Source organism: Orussus abietinus, unplaced genomic scaffold (genome assembly GCF_000612105.2).
Source record: "Orussus abietinus isolate OABI.00-Male unplaced genomic scaffold, Oabi_2.0 scaffold195, whole genome shotgun sequence".
In the NCBI taxonomy this organism is placed as follows: domain Eukaryota; kingdom Metazoa; phylum Arthropoda; class Insecta; order Hymenoptera; family Orussidae; genus Orussus; species Orussus abietinus.
Genome location: NW_019394374.1, coordinates 98,538 through 122,478, shown reverse-complemented (window position 1 = coordinate 122,478; position 23,941 = coordinate 98,538). Strand labels below are relative to the sequence as shown.

General features: G+C 45.8%; 1 protein-coding gene across 4 annotated transcripts in view; it reads right to left on the bottom strand.

The window, feature by feature from the left end:
- Nucleotides 1-23,941, bottom strand: part of LOC105704358 (protein Fe65 homolog) — an 86,201-nt gene that overhangs the window by 16,668 nt on the left and 45,592 nt on the right. For all 4 annotated transcript variants that reach the window (XM_012433507.2, XM_012433524.2, XM_012433533.2 and 1 more), the window contains exon 3: nt 18,793-19,072. In XM_012433507.2, the coding sequence (XP_012288930.1) occupies nt 18,793-19,072 (280 nt within the window). The remainder of the gene's footprint in view (nt 1-18,792; nt 19,073-23,941) is intronic.

Below are 23,941 nucleotides of genomic sequence, written 5' to 3'. Positions count from 1 at the left end.
GGATTTACGGTGATCCCGGGCGTGCGTGTTCCCGGCAATGGAACTCGACGTCCTTCGTTTCGGGTTCTCCATAATTTCTCAACGTTCCAGGTGACGCGGGATATGCCGCGTACGTAGAACACGTAGAGTACGTAGAACATGCAAAATGTGTACGTCGCAAGGTATGTCGCTCCTCCAGGCTTTCTTGAGCCCGTGAAATATACAGGGCCGAGCTGCTTCCTTGGGATTCCATTCCATTTCTCCTGGATAAGGACACCCCGGCAAAGGACCTCGCGATTTTCCTTAGACCGTGGAAAATTTATTCCTCAGCCTGTGCGATAAATAAAGCGGACGAGATTCCTTTCGAGTCCTCCCTTCGCAGGAATTCCACATCCTCGTGATTCTCTGGCGGATTCTGCCGCGCCTCCCACCGGTTTCAAGGACTCTCTCATAAATGCAGATTTGAAATCTTAGTAGGTTTGTGGTGACTCTTTTATTCAACATTAATACAAGATTCGCATGTAATAAACTTCCATTTATTACGCTCTTCAGTGGGAAGAACATGAATGACGAGGTTCTAAACCGCGTTCAAAGGTGGTCCTCACCACCACCGTGGGACATTGTCCTCCCACGTTCCTATTAGCGTGTGTTTTTCTCCCGGATCCTGCCGTTGGCGACGTAAGGAATTTCGAGCATGCTCACGCACTTTTTGCTTGACTTTCCGACGAAAATATCCCGGTGGATGCACTCAGGCCCCACCTTGACTATGGTCTAAGAGGCCCTTGGGGATCCGCGCGCGGATTCACTTGTACGATATTTTCGAGCCTCTCCACGTCGGAGATACGGAAGGCCGGATGTTGCGCCGAGAGGCAGAAAAAAGAAGTTAATCGAGCTGACCAATTTTAGTGAATTAAACGTCGCTCCTTTGATCCGTAGCCTAGAGAAAACCCGGGCATTAGAGATACATTTCCGAAGGATTCGCCGCCTTTGAACCGCGCCCGCTAATTCGCAGCCGGAAGGGAGACGAAGAGCGAGACGCGATTATGAAAACGAGAAGTGCCGGAAGGAAAAGAAACAGAAAAGGGGGCTTAATGGAAGCAGACGAGGAGAATCGTGATAAAGAGAAAAAAGGCTCTAATCAGGCATGCCGTAAATAATGCCTCGCCGTTGCACCCTCCCCGTAAATTGTGACGAGAAGATCCCCAGCTTAACGATTAATTACCAATTAATCCGAGGAATTGACGCAATCGTTTGTTTAAGAGTACCCTAAAAGGGAATCCTGAGACCTTCGAAGTTAACCTTGCGACATTTCTGTATCACCTCCCATGTTCTTTTAAAGCCTTGCAAAGCCTTTCAAGCTCTACTTCCAGAGGACGAGAAATATAAGAAATAATTATTCCGTCGAGTTTCTTTTGACTTAACGCAATTTTCTCGTTTAATGGACTGTCTTTATATCGTACATATTTACGTGACGAAGTATCGGGCAGTTCGTTGCACCGGCTTCGAGTAGGGATGAGAGTTTATCGTCTTGGCGAGCTTGACCGGTTAAAAAGTCGGCTTAACGAGTATCGCGGGGGATGGGAGATTAATATCCGGCGGATACGAGAGATTCTCAAGTGGCGGCGCCGTGGAATCGCAAGGCGCCCTTACAAGCTCTCCAATTAAAGAGCGAACGCGATCGGATTACGAGCATAAGCACCAACGACTCGCTGGAAGCCCGCCGATGTCGAAGCTCCCGTGGACGATCTCCGATTACAGACGGAATTAAAAGAGGGCCGTCTACGCGGAAGCACGCTATGAGTGCAGCGCCATCTTGTTCGCTGCGCCCTCAAAGACTCTATTCGACCGCGGTCTCCTTAAAGGGCTCCAATATGACTCTTCGCGAAATTCTTTAAATCATAGTCTCTCACCATGCGTCGTCTTCCAATATGGCGTCGGCCCTGCTCAGGGAACATCCCGAGTCCCTAGTTAATCGAGAAAAAGTCTTATCAATGATATTCGTTTTTAAATGTTCCTTATTGTTTTGTTAAAATATCATCTTGTGAAGAACGAGTATTATTCATCATGTTGATGAGTATTTACAGGCGACAGGGGTATACTGGTTTTATTACAAATTGTCACGACATATGGGATCGAGGTACCGTGAGTTTTTGGTTATTGGGTAACGAAGGTTCCGAGGTTACGCGAATGCACGGATTAGCGAGATTATTTCATAGGATTAAGAGAGTTATCAAACAAAACGCGAATTCGGTTCTGGGACTCGTCGAGCTACGGAGGTTAGGATTCACGGGGGTGTCGCGCAGCCCGCGAGAAGGCCGCCCCAACTCGCGCAGGGTTCGCTCAGGTTGGTGGGGGTATCGTCACTGGGAGACTTACAGTCAGCTGCCGGCGCTGCGAATCTCCGCGGGCAGCGGCATCAACTCGACTTCCACGACACTGGGATTATTATTCATGGTCCGAGTCGCGCGCGGCTAGCGCGCTCGATAACTCGCGCTCAGCTCTCGTTCCCTTTTCTCGTGTCCCTCTTTCTCTCTCTCGCCCTCGCTCGGCCTATTCACGGCGCAGTCGATCTGGCGTCTCTCTCGGGCTTGCGCGCGCCCCGGCGGTCCGATCTAAGCTCTCTCTCGCGCCAAGCGAATGCATTCGCCTCGAGGGAGCATCGACGCGATTAGCGGTTATCATTGAGGAGCGCTTGGCTCGTCATTCGGCGGTCGACGTCGCGATCGGCGCGGAGGCGGACGGAGCCGGTCGCGAGCCTCCGGCGGTCGGCGAAAGACTGAGCTGTAGCGGCTCCGGGCGCGGGGCTTCGGGCGTTCTCGGCCGCCTTCGACCCCGCTCGGTCGCGGCCGGTGACGTCACGCCTCGCCGTACCATCGCGTGCCTCTACTACTGGGGAGCGGCGCGCTGCAGTGGTGCCGCTCGGTCTTCTCTCTCGCTCCTGCGGGGTCGTGCCTCGGACTTCTCCCTCGCTCCGCGCTACGTGGGCCCCCTCTGCCGTTCCGTTATTACCGAATTTCGTGATTGTAACAGTCGACCCTTCCACGGGCGCCGCCGAAATAAAATCTGGCACACCGGCGGCTCGCGAGCCGCGGCTCCGCGGGGATGATTTACAGCGGCGTGGGGCGCGAGCCCCCTGGGGGAGGGACGTAACGCTTCCCCTACCGGTCTGGCGCCGGCCTGATAAAAAAAGGGCTTATTACCCTTTCAGGCTCCGGCTCGTCTACGAAGGATGCACTTTGTGGAAGGGGAAACTAAAATTCGACGAACGCTATTCGGTTTCTGGGTCGACGGGGGCAAAGCTCGGGGTGGACCGGTCTCCTGTGATGGAAATGTCGCTCGTCTCGCCCAGTTTCGGTTTTAGCTTTTCGTTTTGGATGCAATCAAAGCACCGTTATTAAATAAGGTTCGTTAGGCTGCACCGATTGTCCTCTTTTCTCTGCAGCGCTTTCAATGGGGTCTCTGCAAAATTCGACACGTACTCGAGGAATGTATTAATTATGAGTCATGCCGAAACATCGAGTGGAGAGATTTACCGTGGTTGAGTATACGGGTGTATTTATGTCTGCATGAATATATATGGCATGAATACAAATGTACGCACTCGTATGTACATATTCCTATATAAATTCTTATTCTACCTTCCAAAATCATATCAATAATTGTATAATTTGGTTCGAGCGTTACCCCAATGTAAAGGGGGTTTTCAATCCCACTGAGAGCGTACACGCACCCTCTTCTTCCTTCCAAAACTTTTTCCCTACCCTGCTCCGGGGTTTAATAAACCCAGAGCAAGGAGAAGACACAGCAGAGAAAATTCCAAAGTTTCCCCGTCTGGCGCGCCCTCGACGACCGAGCGGGGGAACTCCTCGAGGGGGATGCTCGGATGCTCTTTGGGGAAATGCAAGGAGGTAGTTTCTTCTAATCGAGGAGATAAAGGCTGGAGGTGGGTTTGACATGTCGATCGTGGAGCGGAACAACTTGTTTACCCAAGGAGGCAAAGTCAGAGACGACCGCCGGGTGAGTGGTGGGTGGGATTCCCACCCCGAGGAGACGCCGGGACGTTCTCGGCAAGGATTCGGAAGTTTATATTCGCCAATTGAAGTCGACCGAACGTCCCAGGGCCCGGGTGGACGCCGACGGGCATTCGGAGTATATTCGGCGAGATCGCCAATGGAATTCGATACGAAATGCCGCAAACCGATTGGTGGGGGACAGCGGCCCCTACGGTCTTATTGACTGAATTCTCTGTCGCTCTCTGTATCTATTATATATGTATATACACATATATAAACGTATATATACATGTACCGTTCTCTCTCTGTCTCCGGAATCCTCGTGCGCGAGACTGCTCTCGGGAACGTCGGAGAATAGATGAAAAGACGACGATGCAGGCTGGGGGGATTGACCCCGCGATGATATTGGCACCGAAAACTCTGCGGGGTAACAAACCAACTATCGAAGTCTCGCGGAAATGGCGTCTTCGACGAGTCGCCAGAGCTCCGGGACCGCAACGTCGGAAACGTTGCACCGGGAAAGAAGCCCCTTATTTATGGGAGGTAACCGAGCCACGAGTCGGAATTGCAAAATGGAGTACTGCTTGGAGCAGGGTAGTGCGGACGTATTATGGCTCGTAGCCGTACAGAGAGTGGATAGGAATCGCCTATACCCTGCGGTACAAGTTCGATCGATCCTCGGACTTCGCCGAACCGGGGTGAGTTCGCCGCTCGTTCGGCGAACCACCCCCAGCGGTAAGTGCACCCCTAAGGGGGCCAAAGGGTAAGAAGGGTCGTTGGCCCTCGATGGCATGCATTTCCCCATCCTTGTACACGAAACCTGTACAGTTTGCGTACTGTGATAAAAAAGAAAGAAGTTCGTGCCCTGAATTAAAAAAAAAACGGTCGTTGACCCCGAAGGTTGCATAATTGCAACGAGTTGACCGACTCGATGCTTCCCTCTGATGCAGACACGCGTGGGTCGGCGTTTTTCGATCGGCTCGTTACGCTACTCTTCGGAAACGGAGGGAAACTGTAATATCGGTAAACCGTCGTGGTGAAAAGGGTGCTCCGAATCGCCTTGAGGAACCGAGGTCGATACCTCTCCCTCGGGGCGCCTGCCACCCTCGGCGACAGCTTTGACGGTAGATGCATGCAATTTGCAGGGCTGCTGGGAAACCGGGACGAAGACGGGGTACGAAGGAAGGCGGGTTTCGCACGTAGGACACGTGCCGGTCGGTGTTGTCAACTTTTCCTTTTCCTCGGCGCTTTTTCCCAACCGAAGGAGCAACTTTTCCGCCCTCGCCCGCGTACTTTGCGTGCCAGCCCTTTTCACGAGCCGCTAAGTCACTCGCGCCTACGCTTCCTTCATTTCAACGCCCACCCGAATAGGGGCCGAACATTTTTACGAGGAGCTTGCCATTTTTTAGCCTTCAGGCCTGAAAGGTGGGCGTTCAAAATTCCGTCAACCTAGTTTGCCGGATAATTCAAGGCGTTGACGGGGAGTCGCTCTTCTCGGCCTTATAGGTGATGAATGAAGATGTATCCGTCGCATTTAACGAGCAGTGCTTCTGCCACGTAGACACTTCGAATCCTTATAATACAAAATACTGCATATCATCGGGTACACTCTATTATTAAACCTCATATTAATTTATTTTTAATTTGCAAAATATTGATTTATTGTACATTTTCTTCCGGCAGCTTCAGAACGTGACCGGACGGCACAAATATGGAAAAGTGGAAACGTTTCCATTAGAAACCATGGTACCGATATTACCGGATTGATCGGAACGGATACGCAACGAATATGGGTTGGTCGGGTGTTAATCGACCTTAATTCGGATTGCCGGATTACTTGGCATCGCCATAGATAGAAACTCTTCTCGATCTTGCGCCGCGAACACGGATGTGTATACATGGTACCTTCCGCGCGGCGCTGCGATCGTGCGGCGGTTTCGCCACCTGGATACTTTCGAGCCCCTTAGGATCGTAGCCGACGGTCCTATCTCGGCCATATTTCCGGAAAAGCGAGTTCGCGAAGGAACCATATTCCCCCAGTCGTAGCTCGCCTCTATCTCGCCGGGTAACTCCCTATTCCCGGGTGAGAAGCCCCGGAGTGGAGAATGGTCTCCGCGTCTCGGCAAAATGGATTACCGCGTTAGCCTTAAGCCCCGCTCGCGGCGCCACGAGCGGCGTCGGACCGTAAAAGCGACGCCCACCGCCGAGGGCTCGTAAAGGTGCACCCACCGAAACTCACCCGGGCGGATCCCCGTGTTCCAATTAATTTTATTCACTAGTTTATTTCATTATTGACGCACTTTTTGACGCCTTTCGCGTCGGGGGCCGCTTTCAGACGCGTCGTGACCCGCCGGCGGAGTTTAACTCTCAATTAATGCGCGCCTAACGAGGCGGCTTACGGGGACATTACGACCTTCGTTACACGCGCGCTACCCTCGGGACCGCGTCGGGGATGTTACGTTAAGTGCGCCTCGTCGAGTGACACACGGCGTCCCGTAACGACGCCTGGCGTCGGCGCGGTACTTGCGAGGCCCGCCGTCGGCCGACGTTATCGCCGGCCTTAATTAAGGAGCGATTGCGGGCCTCGCGGGCTTTCTCGCGCCTTCGACACGGTTCGAAACTCAACCCTAAGCCACCCTCGACAGGAGGTAGCCTCCAGTCGCGCGAACCACCGCTAAATGGTTTCCGGTTTCAGTACGAATTCTTTTTCCCTTTTTTCAAGAAATGTGGCGAAGAAATAAACGTAAGTTGTAATTAATTGTAAAACAAAACCGTTTCACTTCCCGAAACGGGAGTTTCATAATACGTAAACTTATATGTATCACCATGCCATAAGATGTTTTACTCCAAAAAGAAGTCAAGATGAGTATAATAAAAAATATTTTAATTTGCGGGAAGGAAATCTCCCTCTAATATTTTGAATATAAAATTCGAGACAATAGTTTGCAAGTAGAGGCAGATATTTCTTCTTGAAAATCGGGACGCGGAAGTGTTTGTCGAGGAGACGTCGAAGTGTCCAAGGAGGTACCAGGGGCGTCGCTTCTCCACGGTGCCGAAAAGGGGAAACAAAGCCCCAGGCCCCGCGTAAATAAGCAGGAGAAAGGAGAGAGTTTGCATATAAATGAAATTCGCGACGCTGGGCTGAATATCAATGGTTCCCTGTCACTCAAGACGAGCGGTGCATTCGAACGGCGACTGAGGTCCGAGGAAACGATTCTGGACTGATCCCGAGAGATCAGCTGATAGACCTGAAATTCCTCCGGGACTCGAATCTCTTTGAACGAGTTTGCATTTCTTTCCTTACGTGGTTGCCCATGAGATGAGTCAATGAAAAAATGCGTTTCGGGTCGGACCGATATTTGATATAACTTAATGGAGTTTCTTTGACATCTGCTAAATTCAATTTTTAGTCTGGAATATATTTAAAATATTGGGTCATATTTAAAATATATTAATGATATCAAATTGTAGCATCTGTCAGATTTCATTTCTCCTTGTCTCTCGGTCATCGGAGGACTCCAAATTATTATAAAAACATTTCGCGTTAAAAAGCAGAATGCAATTTAATTTCACCTAAATTTCCCAATTTACGGCCTACTTTTAAGTCAAATTATATCTGAAGAACGTCGGATTATGAATTGAAACTTTCTGGAGTCCTTAAATCGTGATCGAGGGTTACAAGATTTCTTACCGCGTTTCTCTCCTCGAGATTTAATCACGGGGCCCCGGTGTAGCTATAAGGCGCGCCAGTAGTAAAAGGCGTCTCGCGTCAGCCAAGACGAAGTCTCTCGGGAGGGTTCGCACTCCTTTAACGTCTTCCAGACAATACCTGGTACAATTTCGAATGCCGAAGCTCCGTCTTCCTGAACTGCTGTTGCACTCGACAGCAGGCACCCGGTTTGGCCATTAAGGCCGATAATGGCATCCTTTATTTCGATCCGGCTAGACAGCACGGTTTTCCTGCAGGCTCGGGATGCTTTACGTCTTAGGTCGTTCCTGCTCCCGGAATGTGTATTTATTGCGACCAAAGGGCTAAACAAGAGAATCCTGGAGCCGACAAGTTAAACCGATTAGCTGGGAACGTAGGTTAATTTCGAGCCGGTCACGATTTATCGCTGTTTAGAGGAAGACAATTAGACGATATACTGGGTGAGTTTTGTCGAACCTTCAAAATGGCTGGGATGTATTTACTGCAACGAATGAACTGTAAATTGCATGCAGTTATACTATAATTGCTGATACAACAATGTGTCGTGCACTCAAAACAAGCACCGGTTGATGTTTCTGAATGTATTAAAAAGTTAAAAGAGGTCGGTTAAAAGATTTCTAGTTATCATTATTCATTCATATGACTAGAAAATTCTAATTATTGAAGTTTGGTTAAAGATATGGTTATCGTAATTAAATTTCTAAACTGTTAGATCACTTTCTAATAGAAAATTCTTGTCGTTCTGTCCAGAAATTTTCTATGGATTTACCAGAAAAAGAATTAATGCAATCATATAATGTTTTACTGGAAATATGTGATACTTGGAACCAGAAATATAGTAAAGGCATATTTAATAATCTATTCCAGTTAAACTAACTGGAATTCTAGTTCTTTTAACCGGACTTTTTTTTTTAAGTACGAAAGACTGACGGAGTATGGTGGAGAATTATATCCCCATTCCCATACGTATAGATGATTAATTTTCCGCTCGATTGATTAAATGGACACGTCATTATGTCCACTAGATTCTGAATATTTTATAGGTCTCATTTTGCGTATGACATTGCATTGCTTATAAATATGATACAATGAAAAAGTACAAACGTGTCCGGATAGAATATTAAAATGAATTCGGAATGCATAAAACAGTTGATAAAGCATCAACGTCACAGTGACTTTGTTAAGTGATACTGGAGCAGTCATGTTGACTTTGTGAGGCTTTCATTTTAGGTCGACGAGGATTTAAGAGAGACTAAATAGGAAGAGCAACTGATTAGCTCGAAATCCAGACTAACGGGAAGAGCCAAATAAATAACTGCTGGATACTTTAAAACGATACCATTAAATTGGATATCGCAAGAAAAACGATTAAAAGGTACACATTTTTCGGGACGAGAAATTGCAACGAACTCGGAGTTCATAAAGGAGTTGATAAAGCAACAACAATGCGGTGACTTCGTCAAGTGATAATGGAGCAGCAAGGTCGGCTTTTCGAGGCCTCCAGTTTAGGTCGACGAGGATTTAAGCACGGCTAAATAAGCCCACGAAAAAGGGGACGACCCGGTAGGGGGAGTAACGCAATTTATTAGCGTCCACGCACTTTCCCCAAGAATTATCCCGTCCAATTTATGCCTCCGGGCTCCTCGGGCAGCCTTTGAATTTCTATTTTCCCCCAATTCCAGGGTAGCCGTAGCCCGCCGGGCTCTCGCCGGGAATCAGCATTTTTTCCCCGGCTCATCCCGGGGATCTCGCTTGAAATGAGCTCTTTAATAACGAACATGGTCCATATGCGGCCTCGGTTTTCCGCGGAGCACCCAGGTTCCGCTTTGTCCCTATTTCCAGCAGGGTTCGCGATTTGCATGAAATTGCAGCCCTTCCGAGGCAGGTCAGCGATCGCCGGTAACTCCCTAGACCGGAAGTTGCCGATTCGAGGACGTCGCTTTCCTTTTTCCATTTCCCGCAGAACCCCAGGCCCTGCTGAACGTGGAATATCCGTAAATTAATCGTATATAAATTTTTATTGAACATAGGTAAGATATGTATAGATATCTATGAACTCTATTTCAGATACACTCAAAGGCTAGATGTTCGGACATGGTACGTAATATATATATATATCATAGATATCTACAATCGATGGTCTATAGATATTCATACCTATTTGTAAAAAAAAACTAAATTCATAACACTTTTTGAGCAGAGTCTGTTTGAGAACTTGTTCAGTGCAGCTATGCAGACAAATCCTGCTGTTTTTTATATGGAAACATTTTTTTGTAATCATCGGGATTTGAACCCGGGACTCACGGGTAGGAAACAGGAACGCTAGCCATGATGCTACCAAAACCTATAAAGCAATAAATAATTTTCGGATTTATAAAAATCGCTCCGGTACTTTTCAATTGGTGCTAATGATACTTATTGCATCTTGTTATAAACTTATTCTTAAAAAAAGACTCGTAAATGATTGTAAAATTAAGTCATTTAAAAAATTGTAACAGTATGTTATAAAACCATCTTTTTATTTTAAAAGTGTATAATAAATGTATACCAATTCACTTTTAAGATACTAAACTCATAATTTTAGTACAACCTTATAAACTAAAAGTGTATGAATTTTATGAATATTATTTAAAGATATTTCATTTAAATGTGTTTAATTGTTTAGTGTATCTACATTTTTATAAGTCTGTGAAAGCTGAATATAAACTATTATATATTTTGTATGCGTCAAGAAATAAGTAGATATTTGTAGATCAATAGTGGATATATAATTTTCATCTACAAGAGACACAGATGTTTACATATATCCTATAGATATTTTTCTAGGTGGATGATAGACGATATACATTTGCTATACCTATAGACCTAATTTAGACGATTAATTTACGTATATTCCACGTCATGGGTTGCCTGGGGTACCTTATCTTCCCTACATTTTGGGAATTCTAATTGTAAGCTAAAATCGTCGAAGTGAGTGAGAACCGTAAATAGATTTCGAGACAAAATTGACGATGGATCGATCTCTAATTCACATTTTTATTTTCTATTATTACTTTTTTGATTCGAAAATCCAAAGTCGTTCTAACATCGAGGGATCGGAAAGAGGGGGACGAAAAGGTTCTGCAAAACCGACGACTGCTTAATTCGAGAGTTTCGTCTCCAGTCTCGAGTTCCGTCGAGGACGCGAGCAAAGATGGCGCTAATGCCGAAAGGGGATCGATTTTTCCTCGTCGTAGAGGATTCTCCGGGTAAACAGTGACCGTGATTCCCCGTAAGGTTCCCTGGGAAATCACGAGAAGGAACTTTTGCGATTCGCTGCTTGTCGGAGAGCCCTTTTTTAGCTGGCCCTCGGTGATGTTCTGGCGGGACGCGCGGAGCGCTTGAAGAAAAAGAAAAAAAAATGAAAAAGGACCAGGGGTGAAGAAAACTGCTGGCACCAGAATTCCCTTCTAGTCCCTTTTTACCTTGAGCTTACGACTGGCGTTAATTCATCCCTAACAACGTTGCATCCTGCGCTCCGCTGCTGATAAACGCCCTTCTGCAAGTTGAACGACCTCGTTTCCCTGCTCGCCCTCGAAACTACCTTCTCCGACACCTCTTCCTCCTTACAGTCAAAAGTGAAACGTTAATGATCCTTATCCCGTCCCTTCACAATTCTGACAATTTTCTAGCTGGCAGAATTCCCCAATAAACGCCTCAGAAAATTTCAACCGTGAAGAAATAACCCTTGAAGAGACGCTACATCTTTGCGGGATAGCGAGGCGCGTCGTTTCGAGTACTATCCGAGTTTTATTTGTTATTTCGAAATTTCACAGCTCGTTATCCCCAAAGGAGTATGATTTATCGAACATCTTTTCCTTCTCTTGGAGGAATGGTCCGTAAAGGCTCCTTGGATCGCTCCTTCTGGGCATTCATTTAGCATTCAGACTTCCGCCTTCAACAAGTGTCATTCAGGGAAGTGAGAAAGGAAGCTAATTGGAAAAGCGTTAGAAAAAAAAAGGAAATGCGCATTAAACTATGGAGGAATATGCAAAGAAGGGAATAACTTGCATAAAGTGAGAAAGAAAATGACAGGGAGGAATTTAGACATTTCTCGGACGGGGAGAGGTCTTCAGGGCCGCCATTAATTTAACGCTCCATCAGCGAGGAACTTGGAACTCAGTACGTCTTTTTAGGTCTGATGGTCGAACATAGTTTCCGCTGAATTGGGTCACTTTCCTTCAAGGCGATTGGATTCCCTGAGTAGCACTTCTTGAACTCGTCCGACTGTTCGTTGACTTGATCTACTTGGCCGTCGGAGTGTGAAGAAAATGTTAAAAAATCGTCTCAATTCTTCATCGCCATGATTTTTCCCAGAAAAGTCTAAACTGACATACTTATTTAAGCCGCCGCTACGTCGAAATTTTATTTATTAAATAATTATACAACAATATTTCTATTTTAATTCCGATTTTTTTCGTAAAATGGTATAATAAGTTCGAAGACCAATGCATTTAAACCATTTTTTTTCTTTTTGACTATCATCAAAAATCGTGGCAATGGTTTCGGTGAACCTCTTACGTATTGGCTTCGACCCCCGACCATCGCCCAAGAAATACCAACGTCCTCGGTAAAGAGATTATGGCCAAGCCGTGTCGGTAATATTCTTGCGCTCGTATATTTCGGCAGGTCAGACGTGACAGGGTTGAAAATACGAGAGGTAGACGAGGATTGTATTCGATCGACCGTCTTTCCCCAGTCCTCATAGCCGGTTTCTAGATAATTGCCTAGTGAGCATTTACGATATTGGAGGAACCAAGCATTCCAGGAAATCGTTCTCGGAACACTCATAATTTTCCTTCGAACCGATTTAACAATAGCACCGCACTTTTCTAACACTTTCAACCACATTACCCATCTCTTTTCCCATTCTTGAAGGAGTACTCCACCTCGTAATTATTAAATCATTACAGATGTGAAAAGTGCCAAAAAGGAAAAGGCCTCTTTTTACGTGGAGAAATTTGTCGCTCGATTTTCCGGAGAGTGTCCCTATATTTTGGGGGTGCAAAAGATCGAAGGGAACTTTTATCCCACATGGGGGATGCTTCCTTTCCTCCTTTTCGGAGACCTCCTTTCGCCGGTGGTTGGCTGGTACCAAGGGATGGGAGGTGGCCGGTTCAAAGGAAGCTACCCTAACAAAGGCATTTATTTCACGCCCAATGTGTCCCGACTCAGACAGGATCGTTAAGATACCTATCCTGGTCACTCGTGTCGACCCCTCGCGATCCCCTGCCGATATCAAGGATGTCGTGAATGGCGCGGTCGACGTCTTACAGGTCCCTGCTTCCTGGAGCCCCGCACGTTATCGGGACGTTACCGGGAGTTGGTCGTTACAAGGGTGCGAGGACATTACCGAGGCGCTCGATTATGCGCGATGGGACTCATCCCCGAAAAAAAGGAGAAGGAGCAGAGGAGGCTCTAACTCGACGAACGAACAGAGATGAACGAAGATCGATGAAGTGGCATTATGTGGTAATTTTTGTCCTCCCAATGGGAAGATTAATTAATAAACAGAAAATTAAGCCTTTGAATACATCGTAGAAATAAAAACTTAAAGTAGAATAAGGATAAATAATATATAATTTTCATATACATGTTTAATATTAATATATAAGATCTGATTTCTCTCATTTTTATACATAATTTGACTTCTTATTTTTAGGATAATCCAATTATGAAAAAAGAATTTTTAAAATTAACGAAGGCAAAACCATTCATGTCCGTGTAATATGTAGAGTATGTAAGGAAGGTCGGAGACCCTGAGCACATCGAACGTACCTCGCATATAAATTTGTGCACTCGCGACACAGGTAAGTGAATATACGAGCGAAGACAAAGGGGGTAACATCAAGCCGGATGGAGATTGATGCACTCGGTATTAATCTAGTCTCCGCCCCAAGGGGTAGTGTTTAAGGCCGCTACCGATAAAGACGAAGAATAATACTCGCACGTCGGATTTTCCTTCCACGAGGACCCCCCGCGAACTCGACGCTCTCTAAAGTGTAATCCTCTTTATTCGGCTACCCCGATAACCCGGTTTCGTCCTATTTCGAGCTCTTCGGTACTTTTCGCTCCTCCAGGAGACAAGAAAAACGGAGTTTTTCTCTCGTTCGCTCATCCGCTCGAAATAGGAATGATTTATTTAAATGCTCATCCCCGGAGGCTCTGGAAATGCTGTTCGCGGCGAATGTCGTATTGTACGGATATGTCGGAGTAACCGCCAGCGAGCTTTTGGCGAGCTTTGGCGAGCTTTCGGCTCAACGGTTCGTCGGACGACGAAATAATTGCGCGAGTCATGAATTTCCGCAATGTAACCGCTCGCATAAAACCCCCGCAGCCGTAATTTCGCGGAGATGCATCTACACCGCCACCTCATTGCATCGCCGCCCCTGAGCGTAGAAGCCGCACACGAGAACCTGACCTTATTGAAAATGGCCCATGAGAATACATTCAGGCTGAATGCAAACAAATTTGTCAATAAACCGCGGGAAGAATTTAAACTACTCCCTGATTCGCGTCGGAAAAAAAAAATACTCATAAATTTCAAAGATTTTACGAAAAAAATTCTTAACTGCAGGATGCATAAAGATTAAAGCATGTTGTTCTTTCATCTGGTATAATCACTCAAGTATCTAGATACAAAAGATATCGCTATCTTCCATTTTATGCAAACTAATTTACGATCTTGATTTAACCCAACATTTAACTAAAAGTTAGGCAAAATAACTGCGCGTTTCTGCGATGCAACAAGGAAGCTGAGGGGGGCTACGCTTTTGTGTAGTTCTACCTTTAATAACATTCCCGACTCCTAGGTCGTCCTATACCTTCATTAAATTCAATCCAACAAAGAAATAACAAGGAATTTCACAAGTTTAACGAAGAGAATGCACATTTTCACGGTACGGTGTCATTGAAGGAGGCTGCGCTTTTATGGCTTGCACCTCCCTTGGAGCCGGAGGCGGAGGGCAGGTCGAGGTATGAAAGGTATCGAAGCTCCGGCAGGAAGTTTGCCGCAAGTTTAGATTGAGTTCAATCCGAAGTTATCGTCCTTCCGTTCCTCCGTCTAATATCCCGGCGCGGGTCGTCGCGACGCGCTCCCGGGATGGCCGGACAACCGGGTAACAAAGGGCCCTGCCCATCGAACTCTACGACCTCGCGCTCCCTCGGCGAACTTTATTTATCGAGAACGTCCCTCCGATGCGGACACAATGCCGACCACGTCCCGCTGGACCCGATCGAGTCCAACTTTTCGACGTTCCATTCGTTCCATTCGTTTGGTTCGTTTCGGCGAGTCCGCGGACATGTCTTCGCCATTGAAATCACCACGAACTGCTTCTCGGATTATCTTCGAAGTTGCGCAATATCTCCGCCAACTGCTGATCCAAAGATTTTTGTCAAAAGTATGTTGCTGTTTACTTAGTAAAACACTTTTATTGTGCGATGTAAATAATGTTTATGTAAAATGCGATAATATCGTATGGGTGCAAGAACAATAGCGGAGTCGCCCAGATCGTGAATTATCTCCTTGGTGCTTCACTTGTTCCATTGAATTTTCCTCGAAATTACGCAATTTCCTCTAGTCACCGGTAGAAGGGATTTCATCGAGACGCATTGAGACTGTTTATTGGGTAAAAATAGTATGATATAAATTGAGTTTATATTATATAATACGTTATTTACAGGTATACGACGGAAATCATGTTATATTAAATGTTATGACATAGTATAAACTAATTGTAAGTTCATATTAAATGCAGGTGCAACGCCGAGGTCTCGAATGAACCGAACTTTTCGACGATTCGATTCGTCCCCCGTCCGTCCACCCCATTAGTTTAATTAAATGATCAAATTGCAAAATTAATTTTGCAGTTTGGGCACCCCGCGGGCAGTAATTTACCGCTCCCTCTTCGTGGTTTTGCAGCCCCTGGGAATCTCGGCCGAGTGAATGAATCCCGGAGGTGCACCAACTCCTGAAAGTCTTCCAGAAGTCCTCCGAAAGTGGCCCGGCGAACGTCGACGCCGATTCTCGCAAGTGGCTTTCACCCTAAACGGGTGAAAGGGGTGAGGGTGGGAAAGGAAATCTGCCGTTTCGTTTGTGAATGCAAGACGAACGGGAGGACGAGGATTCTCGCCGATCCGTGGAAAACTTCCAAGAGTTCCGGGCATTCAGACCGGGCGATATCGCGGGAGGGATGCCGATAAAGATTGATCGGGGTGAAGGACTTCTTCGGAGCCGAAAAGTTCGAGTAGAAAAGTGGATTGAACCATGCAGTTAACATAACTGCCCCCCGGAGTTAGGTACGAGTCGGAAATCCCTGAGTTAGAAGACTGGCCGTTGAAAAGGGGTTGTTGAACTCACCCTTGTTCCACATCAACCTAACTCTCGTGAAAGCCGACTTCCAAGTGCATTGTAAAATTAATTCTAGATACCAGGTTTCTCGGATGTCCATAAAATAGTTTTTATAAAATTAATTAAATTTTATGCGGTGTTTATGTGGCGGTAATTATAATAATAACCATGGCGGTAATTAAATATTATACGGTGAGGTAGGGAACGGAATAATCTAGAAAGTTAAATAAAGGTGAGTTCATAAAAAATTGTTGCTTCATGATTTTTGTATGTGGAATATTATTGGCATTGATTACTTTTTGTTACGTGCGAAATTCTATCTGAGTAACGAAAAAAAGTAAAGTATTATTAAAAAATGGGGATGTTAAAGAGGGAGGCAAGGACACAAACTTGCGGAATCCATGGAAAAGACTTCCAAACGAGATAAAGAAGTGGTAAGGGCAGGTAAACTTCTCCCGTGAATGTGAAATCGACGATATGGCGGATCTTCAACGTTCTTTGGGAACTGCCTTGAGTTTCAAAGATATCCCGAGAAAGGTCAATGGAGATTTTGCCGAAACGAATGGGCTCCCTCTTCCTGTCTCTCAGCCTCTTCGGAGGTGAAAGTTGAAATCACGAGATTACTGGAGATCCTGAAACTCGTAATTTGTCCTCTCCGACTTGGAAATAACTCAAGACTTCGTGGATTCACTTCCACCTTGCAAGGACCTTCGACTTAGATAGATCCCAACGACATTCGGGTGACTTGAGCGTCAAAGAAATTTCCAAAGAAACGCAACATCTGTTACGGGCACATAGAAAGCGTGAGAAAATTGCAGTTCGTGAAAGTCGTAGCTTTCAAGTTTCGTATTAGTTTTCTGAATTGAAAGCATTATAGATGATGTAAAGCTCATCAGGTAAGACTCCCTATTGGTTGCGCGACCTGCAGACGGATTAGTAGAAACCTCTAAAAGTCCTGAATGAACTGAAGTCTTAAAAGATCACTCGGGAAATCGGAGTCATAAATCAGCGGGGACTGTACGCCGGAGTAACTCAGTTCGGCATAATCCCGATTGCGTGGATTTATGGAAGAGGCACAAGGACTCGAGAGTCTAAGAAAACATTAACGGATGTGGACACATATATTTTATCGCAAGATTTTATAAGCAAGTTTTATCGCAAATTATAGTTTCTCTGTTTTATCATTCATAAAGTTGGTTAAAAAGCTTGAACTTGTGGAATAAAGCTTCCTTTTCCTATATCCTTTATAAAAACATAATACTTGCATGTAAGAAAAATACGACGCGAGACAAAAAAGGTAATTGTTATTTTTAAAAAATGTTAGGTAAAGTATCAAATTCCAATATTTTGTGTACAGGAAATTCGACATTACTAACTTTGGGGAAACTTTACGCGGGAATCTATTTACGAAAATGTAACAAATGTATAGAGAAAACACGGCGTGAAGTATAAAATTTGGTGGACAGGTATTTTAGAGAAATTTGAGGACTTAAGTTGTAACTTCGCTACCCTGCACGAAGTACAACTTCCCTGACCAAAGTCTGGGGAGCTTCGCTCGGCCGAGCACGAAAGGGAAGCTCGGCCTAAGCGGAAACGCAGACCAAAATAGAGAGAGAGAGATCGATGGGCCGCATACATTATTTAGCAATACAGACGAACGGCGGCGATGACGTCGTTCCCGCGAATCTCGACCCCGGCTTTTACGAGACTCTCCGAAACAAGGCAACATAAATATCTACGGCGCGCGTCCGCACCCTGCCATTTCTCTCACGCGGGCACCTCCACCTGGAGAGAACGGACCCGGAGGATCCTCCAACCCCGAGGATACTTCGCCCGTAAACTTCGAACCGTAGTCTCGAAACATCGACTCTCAACGCGCTGAAACTAGGAACGACAACTCCAGTACGAGGAAACTTCAGAATACATCTCTAGGATCCTAGCAAAGAAAAATACATAAAACTGTATATTTCCGCGTCCGGCATCTCCGGCACAAAGTTGGTGCCAAATCATTTGAGGTTAAGGTGATATAAAAGTAACATCGTATGTATCAATCGATCACTAAACTTACGAACTAGGTTACTAAATTGTTTGAAATTTTACAACGCGAGGACGGTGGCTAAAAAAAAAACGCCCTGCCGCCCAGAAATAACATTTCATTTTTTGTAAAAATATTAAAAATGTTCATAGTTAGATTTAAAAATATGGAATTCTATGAGTGCCAGGACCTTCCTTGGGGCCTCTAAACTTGAGTAACAAAATTTCAAATCCGACATATCCAAATTCGATACACCCATTTCGGAGAAAAGTTTCATAAACGAGACCCCTCAGACGCCACTTTCATGTCACCTTAATTCGATTATGAGTTCGCTGTTCGTAATGGCTCAAACGTCCTGTGTAACTCAATAGACCAATGGTCAACTCGATTATAAATCGCGGCAACAACCGCCAATAAATGGTAATCGTCGTTTGGAGGCGATTAGATTCCTCGCCACAAAACCTGGCCACAGACCGCATACCTGCGCCGGGGGATTAATTAACGATCGAGTCGAATCCACTCTGTGAATAAATCCGAATAAATTGAATAAAGTGCACGGTAAGTGAGGGGTGCATAGAGACCCGGAGGCGTATAGGTGGAGGATCGATCGTGCCGTCGTTCGAGTGGGGTCGTACGAGTCCCGGGATACCGGGTGAAGTCTACTTACCCCAGATTATGGTTATCGGTGTTATCGGGTGCGTCCTCGGTAGAGTCCTGAGCGAGGGGGCCCTGGGTGACGTCAACGCCCATGCTGCCCAAATCGAGAGCTGCGTAGGTCCTTCGAGCTTGGGCCCTAGTTCCCGTCACCTCGTCACTCCCGTCCCCGACGATTTCCCGATACAGTTCCTCGTACAGGGAACTTCTGGTTCCGTTACTGTTCAAGGCGTCATCGAGTCGAGCCGTGTCGAGATGGTAGTTCGGGTTCTCGAAGGAGAGCAGGCCGTTCTCTGCAACATAGATGGCCGCCATGTTGATCTCGAGGTGACAGGGGAAGTGGGATAAAAGAGATATATTTCTAGAGGCTTGAGAGGCTAAGAAGAATATTTACGACTGCCTTGGATCCGACAGGACGCGGTAAATAAATTCTTCTTGAATAAAGTGCCGGCAACGATAATCAAATGAAAGATTTTTATTTCGTGTCAGTTGACAGATTTCTCGTCTGTGTGTTTCGATATTTTCTGAAAATAATAGCGCAAAACTTTAGACGAAACCGTTTTACGGAGGTTCTACGCGAGGTGAACCTATTTGTAGTAATCCCGCGCACGTTATTACGAAAAACTTACTTATACTTCTGACGAGGATTATCACGGCCAAGACGACCCTGCAGAGGTAACGGCAGAGTGCGTCCATACCGACGCCGTCATGGCGACGCGATCGTCAGGGAACACCGCCGGGTCGCGAGGGTCCACACGATGGTAAATATGCGATCGAATTTGTCACCATTGACATACACTCCCATATTTCGCGTATCACCTTCGTATTACCGGAGATAATCGTGCATGATTCACGTATGTATATAATTATTAATCTTGAAAACTTCGCACGTCGCCGAGTCAACCGCCATGAATGTCATTGCAACTACCGTCCCCGTTGATAAACAATTTGTTAATATACGTATTAAAAAAATTTAGAGATACTCTACTTCTATGGAACACAAATATGGCGAAATATTTGTACACTTTTAGGCAGCTCCCCGTATTTTCTATTTTCACTCCCTAGTAGCGTGTTAAAAAAACGTAGTTATTAATTTATACTCTGGAGTATATCAACGTGTGTCGTAGAAAATATTAAGCACGAAGCGAAGGTCGGAAGAAAATTCATAATCGATTACATATGTCGTTGAGTCAAGTATTCACTTCTACCACTTCCTTGGTTAAAGACGACGGTCGAATAAACGCTTAAAAAATCACATTAAAAATTGTAATTATTTTTTAATACAGGTTATGCACTTTCATTAATTTTAACTAGTGACGGTCAAAGTCCACCTGCTTGTTTTCGGAATAATTCCTGAGCCATTTCTGAAATGCGCGGCGATTGCCTGACCACGGATTCACTCGAACTCCTTAATGTGCCAAGGGACTTCACCGAGCATGACCGTTCATTTGCTTTTACTCCTTGCCGCCAAATGGAGGCTTCGAAGGACAAGGCACTCGCGTTTCTGGGCTAATTACATCGCTAATGAGATAATGCAGCCTCGTTCTCGAGATTATCGGGGAATACCCTCCTCGAAGCCGGTGTAAAACTGGATCGAGCCTAACGGCGCGACGCGCTCCGCCATTGAGGGCGGCAAACGGGCCAACGTGTAAGTCCACTTAAGTCGAATCTCCTTGGCCTCGTTCGGCCACCTATCTATTTGCGCGGCTCTCGGTATCGATTCTTTTTCGGGTTTAAAGCGTCGCGTCGCGCCAAGGAGTCGGAACCTATCCCTAGACGTCTCCCTCGCCGCGCCTTGGACCCCCGCGTTTGCGCCCCATCTTTGCGGGGATGCGAAACGAAACCTCTCAAAGGCGGTCACGTCTGCGACCCGAATATCTTTGCAAGGCACTTAAGTGCCGCCGATGCCAACTGACACAAATTCGCACTTAGGCGCAATTTCGAAAATCAATCGAACAAACTACTTTCCAATTTGTTTACGTCCCATTAATCCTTTTCACTAACCGTAAACTGAGAAAAAATTGTAATCGAACCAAAGATACATGTCTTTAAACAGTACCAAAGAAATATTTGGTTAACTCAAAGAATAATGATTTGACCCAAACAGCCTCGATTAAATTGGATGCAATATTTATTCGGAATTATGACAATTTATTTGTGTTTATTTGAGTCAAATAATTATTCTTCGGATTCCCAAATAGTTTTCTGGTACTATTCAAAGAAACATTTCTTTTGTTCAATTAAGTTTTCTTCCTCAGTGTCATATTCTACGTTCACATTTTTTAAGTAAACTTTTTATAGCACGGCAGCACGAGAAGCTTCGCACGTTAAGGAAGAAGAGCGTGTTAAAAAGTGAAACATATTTTTTTAGTTAATTAGAATTTACGTTTATCTGTGAGTTATTACCGTTATGTTCAAAACAACCAATACCGAACCTTTAAAGGCATTTCGTAAAAGGTTAATTAGAACTAATCATTTCTTTTAACTTAGAAGTTTCGTTTCCAAGGCGCGTGACGGCCATTTGTACTGATTTTAATTTTTTCTTATTACCACATGTTGATAAGTCAGTAATCCGTGCAGATATAATCAAAATCAATCGATTGCTTCAATTAATTTTCGGGTTTGGAGTTTGTAACGGTGTTGAATTTCTTTTTATATTTTTACGTTTATCCAACCCTGGTCCATTTTCGAGCCTGTACCGCGTCGTCCAATGCAGATAACGGCGTTGGGCCAGGGGGAGGGAACATAAGCAAGGGCGTAACTTCCGCAAAAACCCCGCGATGGCAGGAACTTTCGTGCGTAACGACGCGGTTTGAGTGCATCTCGTTATTAAGTCGAGGCTGGGCGAAGGGCCGGAGTTGGGGGAGGACATCTCGGCGGGGGTGAAGTCGAGTTGGAAACTTCGGACACGCTTTCGTCGTAGCGGAGCGCGTCACGTGCGCGAGAGGGACGGAGTTACCGAGTAGCCGCAAGAGAGAGGGAGAGGGAGAGAAAGCTACGCGCGTGAGAGGGACGAAGAGAGGGAGGGAAAAAGAGAGGGAGAGAAAAAGGGAAGGAGAGAAAGGGAGGGGGAGAGTCCTGTCACCGCCCTCGATGAGTCACCCGATCGATTCCTCCGGCCGTGGAGGTGAGGTATTTCGCGGTACCTTTTCCCTCCCCGGGATTTACGTAAGTCCATTCGCGGAACATTCAATTTCGTGACTACATCGCGGCTCGATGAGAGTTTCACGGACAATGCGCCCGTTACGTTACCGTAAAAGGAAAACCGAACGGAGGAAGGAAAAATAGAAAAAGAAAATTCTTACGGGTTGGAAAGGTTAGGACCGAATCACCCTATTGATTTCTCCGTTCCCGGGGGAGGGAGGGTGGTCGGTCCTGCCTTTCCCTACCTGGGACTTACGTAATGTCGATTCGAGGAATAAGTTCGAGGTTACCCTGCATTTGTGAGCCGACATATTTTTCTCGTTAATAATGTCGCGAGGGTTGGGTGGAAGGGCGGGAAGTTGGAGAATGCAGGTTTCGACAGTTTCCCTGGGAATGGCGAGAGACTTTGAGGGTGTCCCTTGTTCGCGAATATTTGTGTCATGTCGACGGGGTGTCGAGTCCCTAACGGGGAAAAAGGGCAGACCAATCTGAAAAGTGGTCATTAAACTTTATCACCGCCAAGGCGAAAGGTCAAGATATTCCTCTCTGGTTCGCGCGATTTTCCACTCTCTCCCGGAATCCCCGGGAAAATCCAATTCTCAGGGAAATTTTATCCCCCAAGCTGAATGCCGATACGAGGCAACCCCTCGCGCCTCGGATGGAACCATCGTTGCACCCCCGAACGCCAACCCCCTCGTTCTTCTTCCTGCCACGGTGTGAACATCGCGATGCGTTCTCCCCCTTATCCCCAGAATTGAACCACCCCCGTGCCCACTCTCCGTGGAAAAGTTCCCTGCCTCTCTATCGGCCTGGTTCTTTTAATCTTTTTACGGGCCTTGTCGAATGACTTGTAGGAACTACGTTTTCCTGCGTCGAGCTGCCCCTCCGCATTTGAATATCAAATTCGAAAGGTATAAAATATCGCTACAAGCTCGAAAAACATCCGCAAGCTTCGCGATAACTTTGCGACGCCTGATATCCAACAATTCCACTGATAAATAATTAAATGAAAAATTATTATCGACCTCGCATTTCCTGAGGCTCGACGCGTGCATATCGAGGGACACTAAAAAAGTGTCCATGAAAAATGCATGCGACGCCAGTTCATCGTCATTAAAACATTCATCGGCACTCGGGAAGCGCATTAAAATTTCAAGGAGTTTTATCGTCATGAAATTGACCGTGCACCCTATCGATTCATCGGGGAAGCGCAAAGGGAGTTTTTCTGCGCCCGATTCTATAAATTCTATTATTTCAGCGTGATAAGTTGTACTTGAAACGTCATTCCGAAATAGTTTTTAATGATTGAAACATAGCAAGAACAGCAGATTCTTACGATCGGCTGTGCAACTTTTGAGTCCAAATCGAGAACTCAAATTTTATCCTATCATTCGGTCTCATCCGGATGGCCCATTATTCGACACGACGAGTGACGGTTTTATTTCGGACAAGGCCAGAACGGTGTCCCACTAATTAAAAGAAACTCGGTCGCAATATATTTAAGAGGGCTCGGCACGGGAACGGATGCTCCCTATGTATTTCACGGGAAAAGTTAACCGCCTTTCCCCGGGGGTGGAAAAAGTGCCAGGCTCGGGCAACGTTAACTCCGTAATCGTTCAGACGTCGCGGCGCCGTTCATACGCGGCGCCGCACGCAACCCTTCGAGCGCCATTACTACCCCCGACGCCGCCCACCGATTCCGCCCGCGACTTCCACCCCTTGCATTAATTTACAAAATTTCTGCCACTTGAAATTCCGACCGCCTGCCTCGGAATTCTTGTACTCATCCGATAAGGAGAATTAAAAACACTGCTTAATGACTAAATTGAATTTTATTACCCGTGAACCTTTGGTACGGATCAAAAATTAGCAGAGTTGAATCGTCGACTTAATCACAAAATTTATGGTAAAGTTGGATAAATTGTACCGGATTTACAAAAATGCCAATAGAATCGTTTCTGGCAGGATGTTTTAATAAACGAATTCATATTTCATTTACCTGTGAAATTCTGCATGCA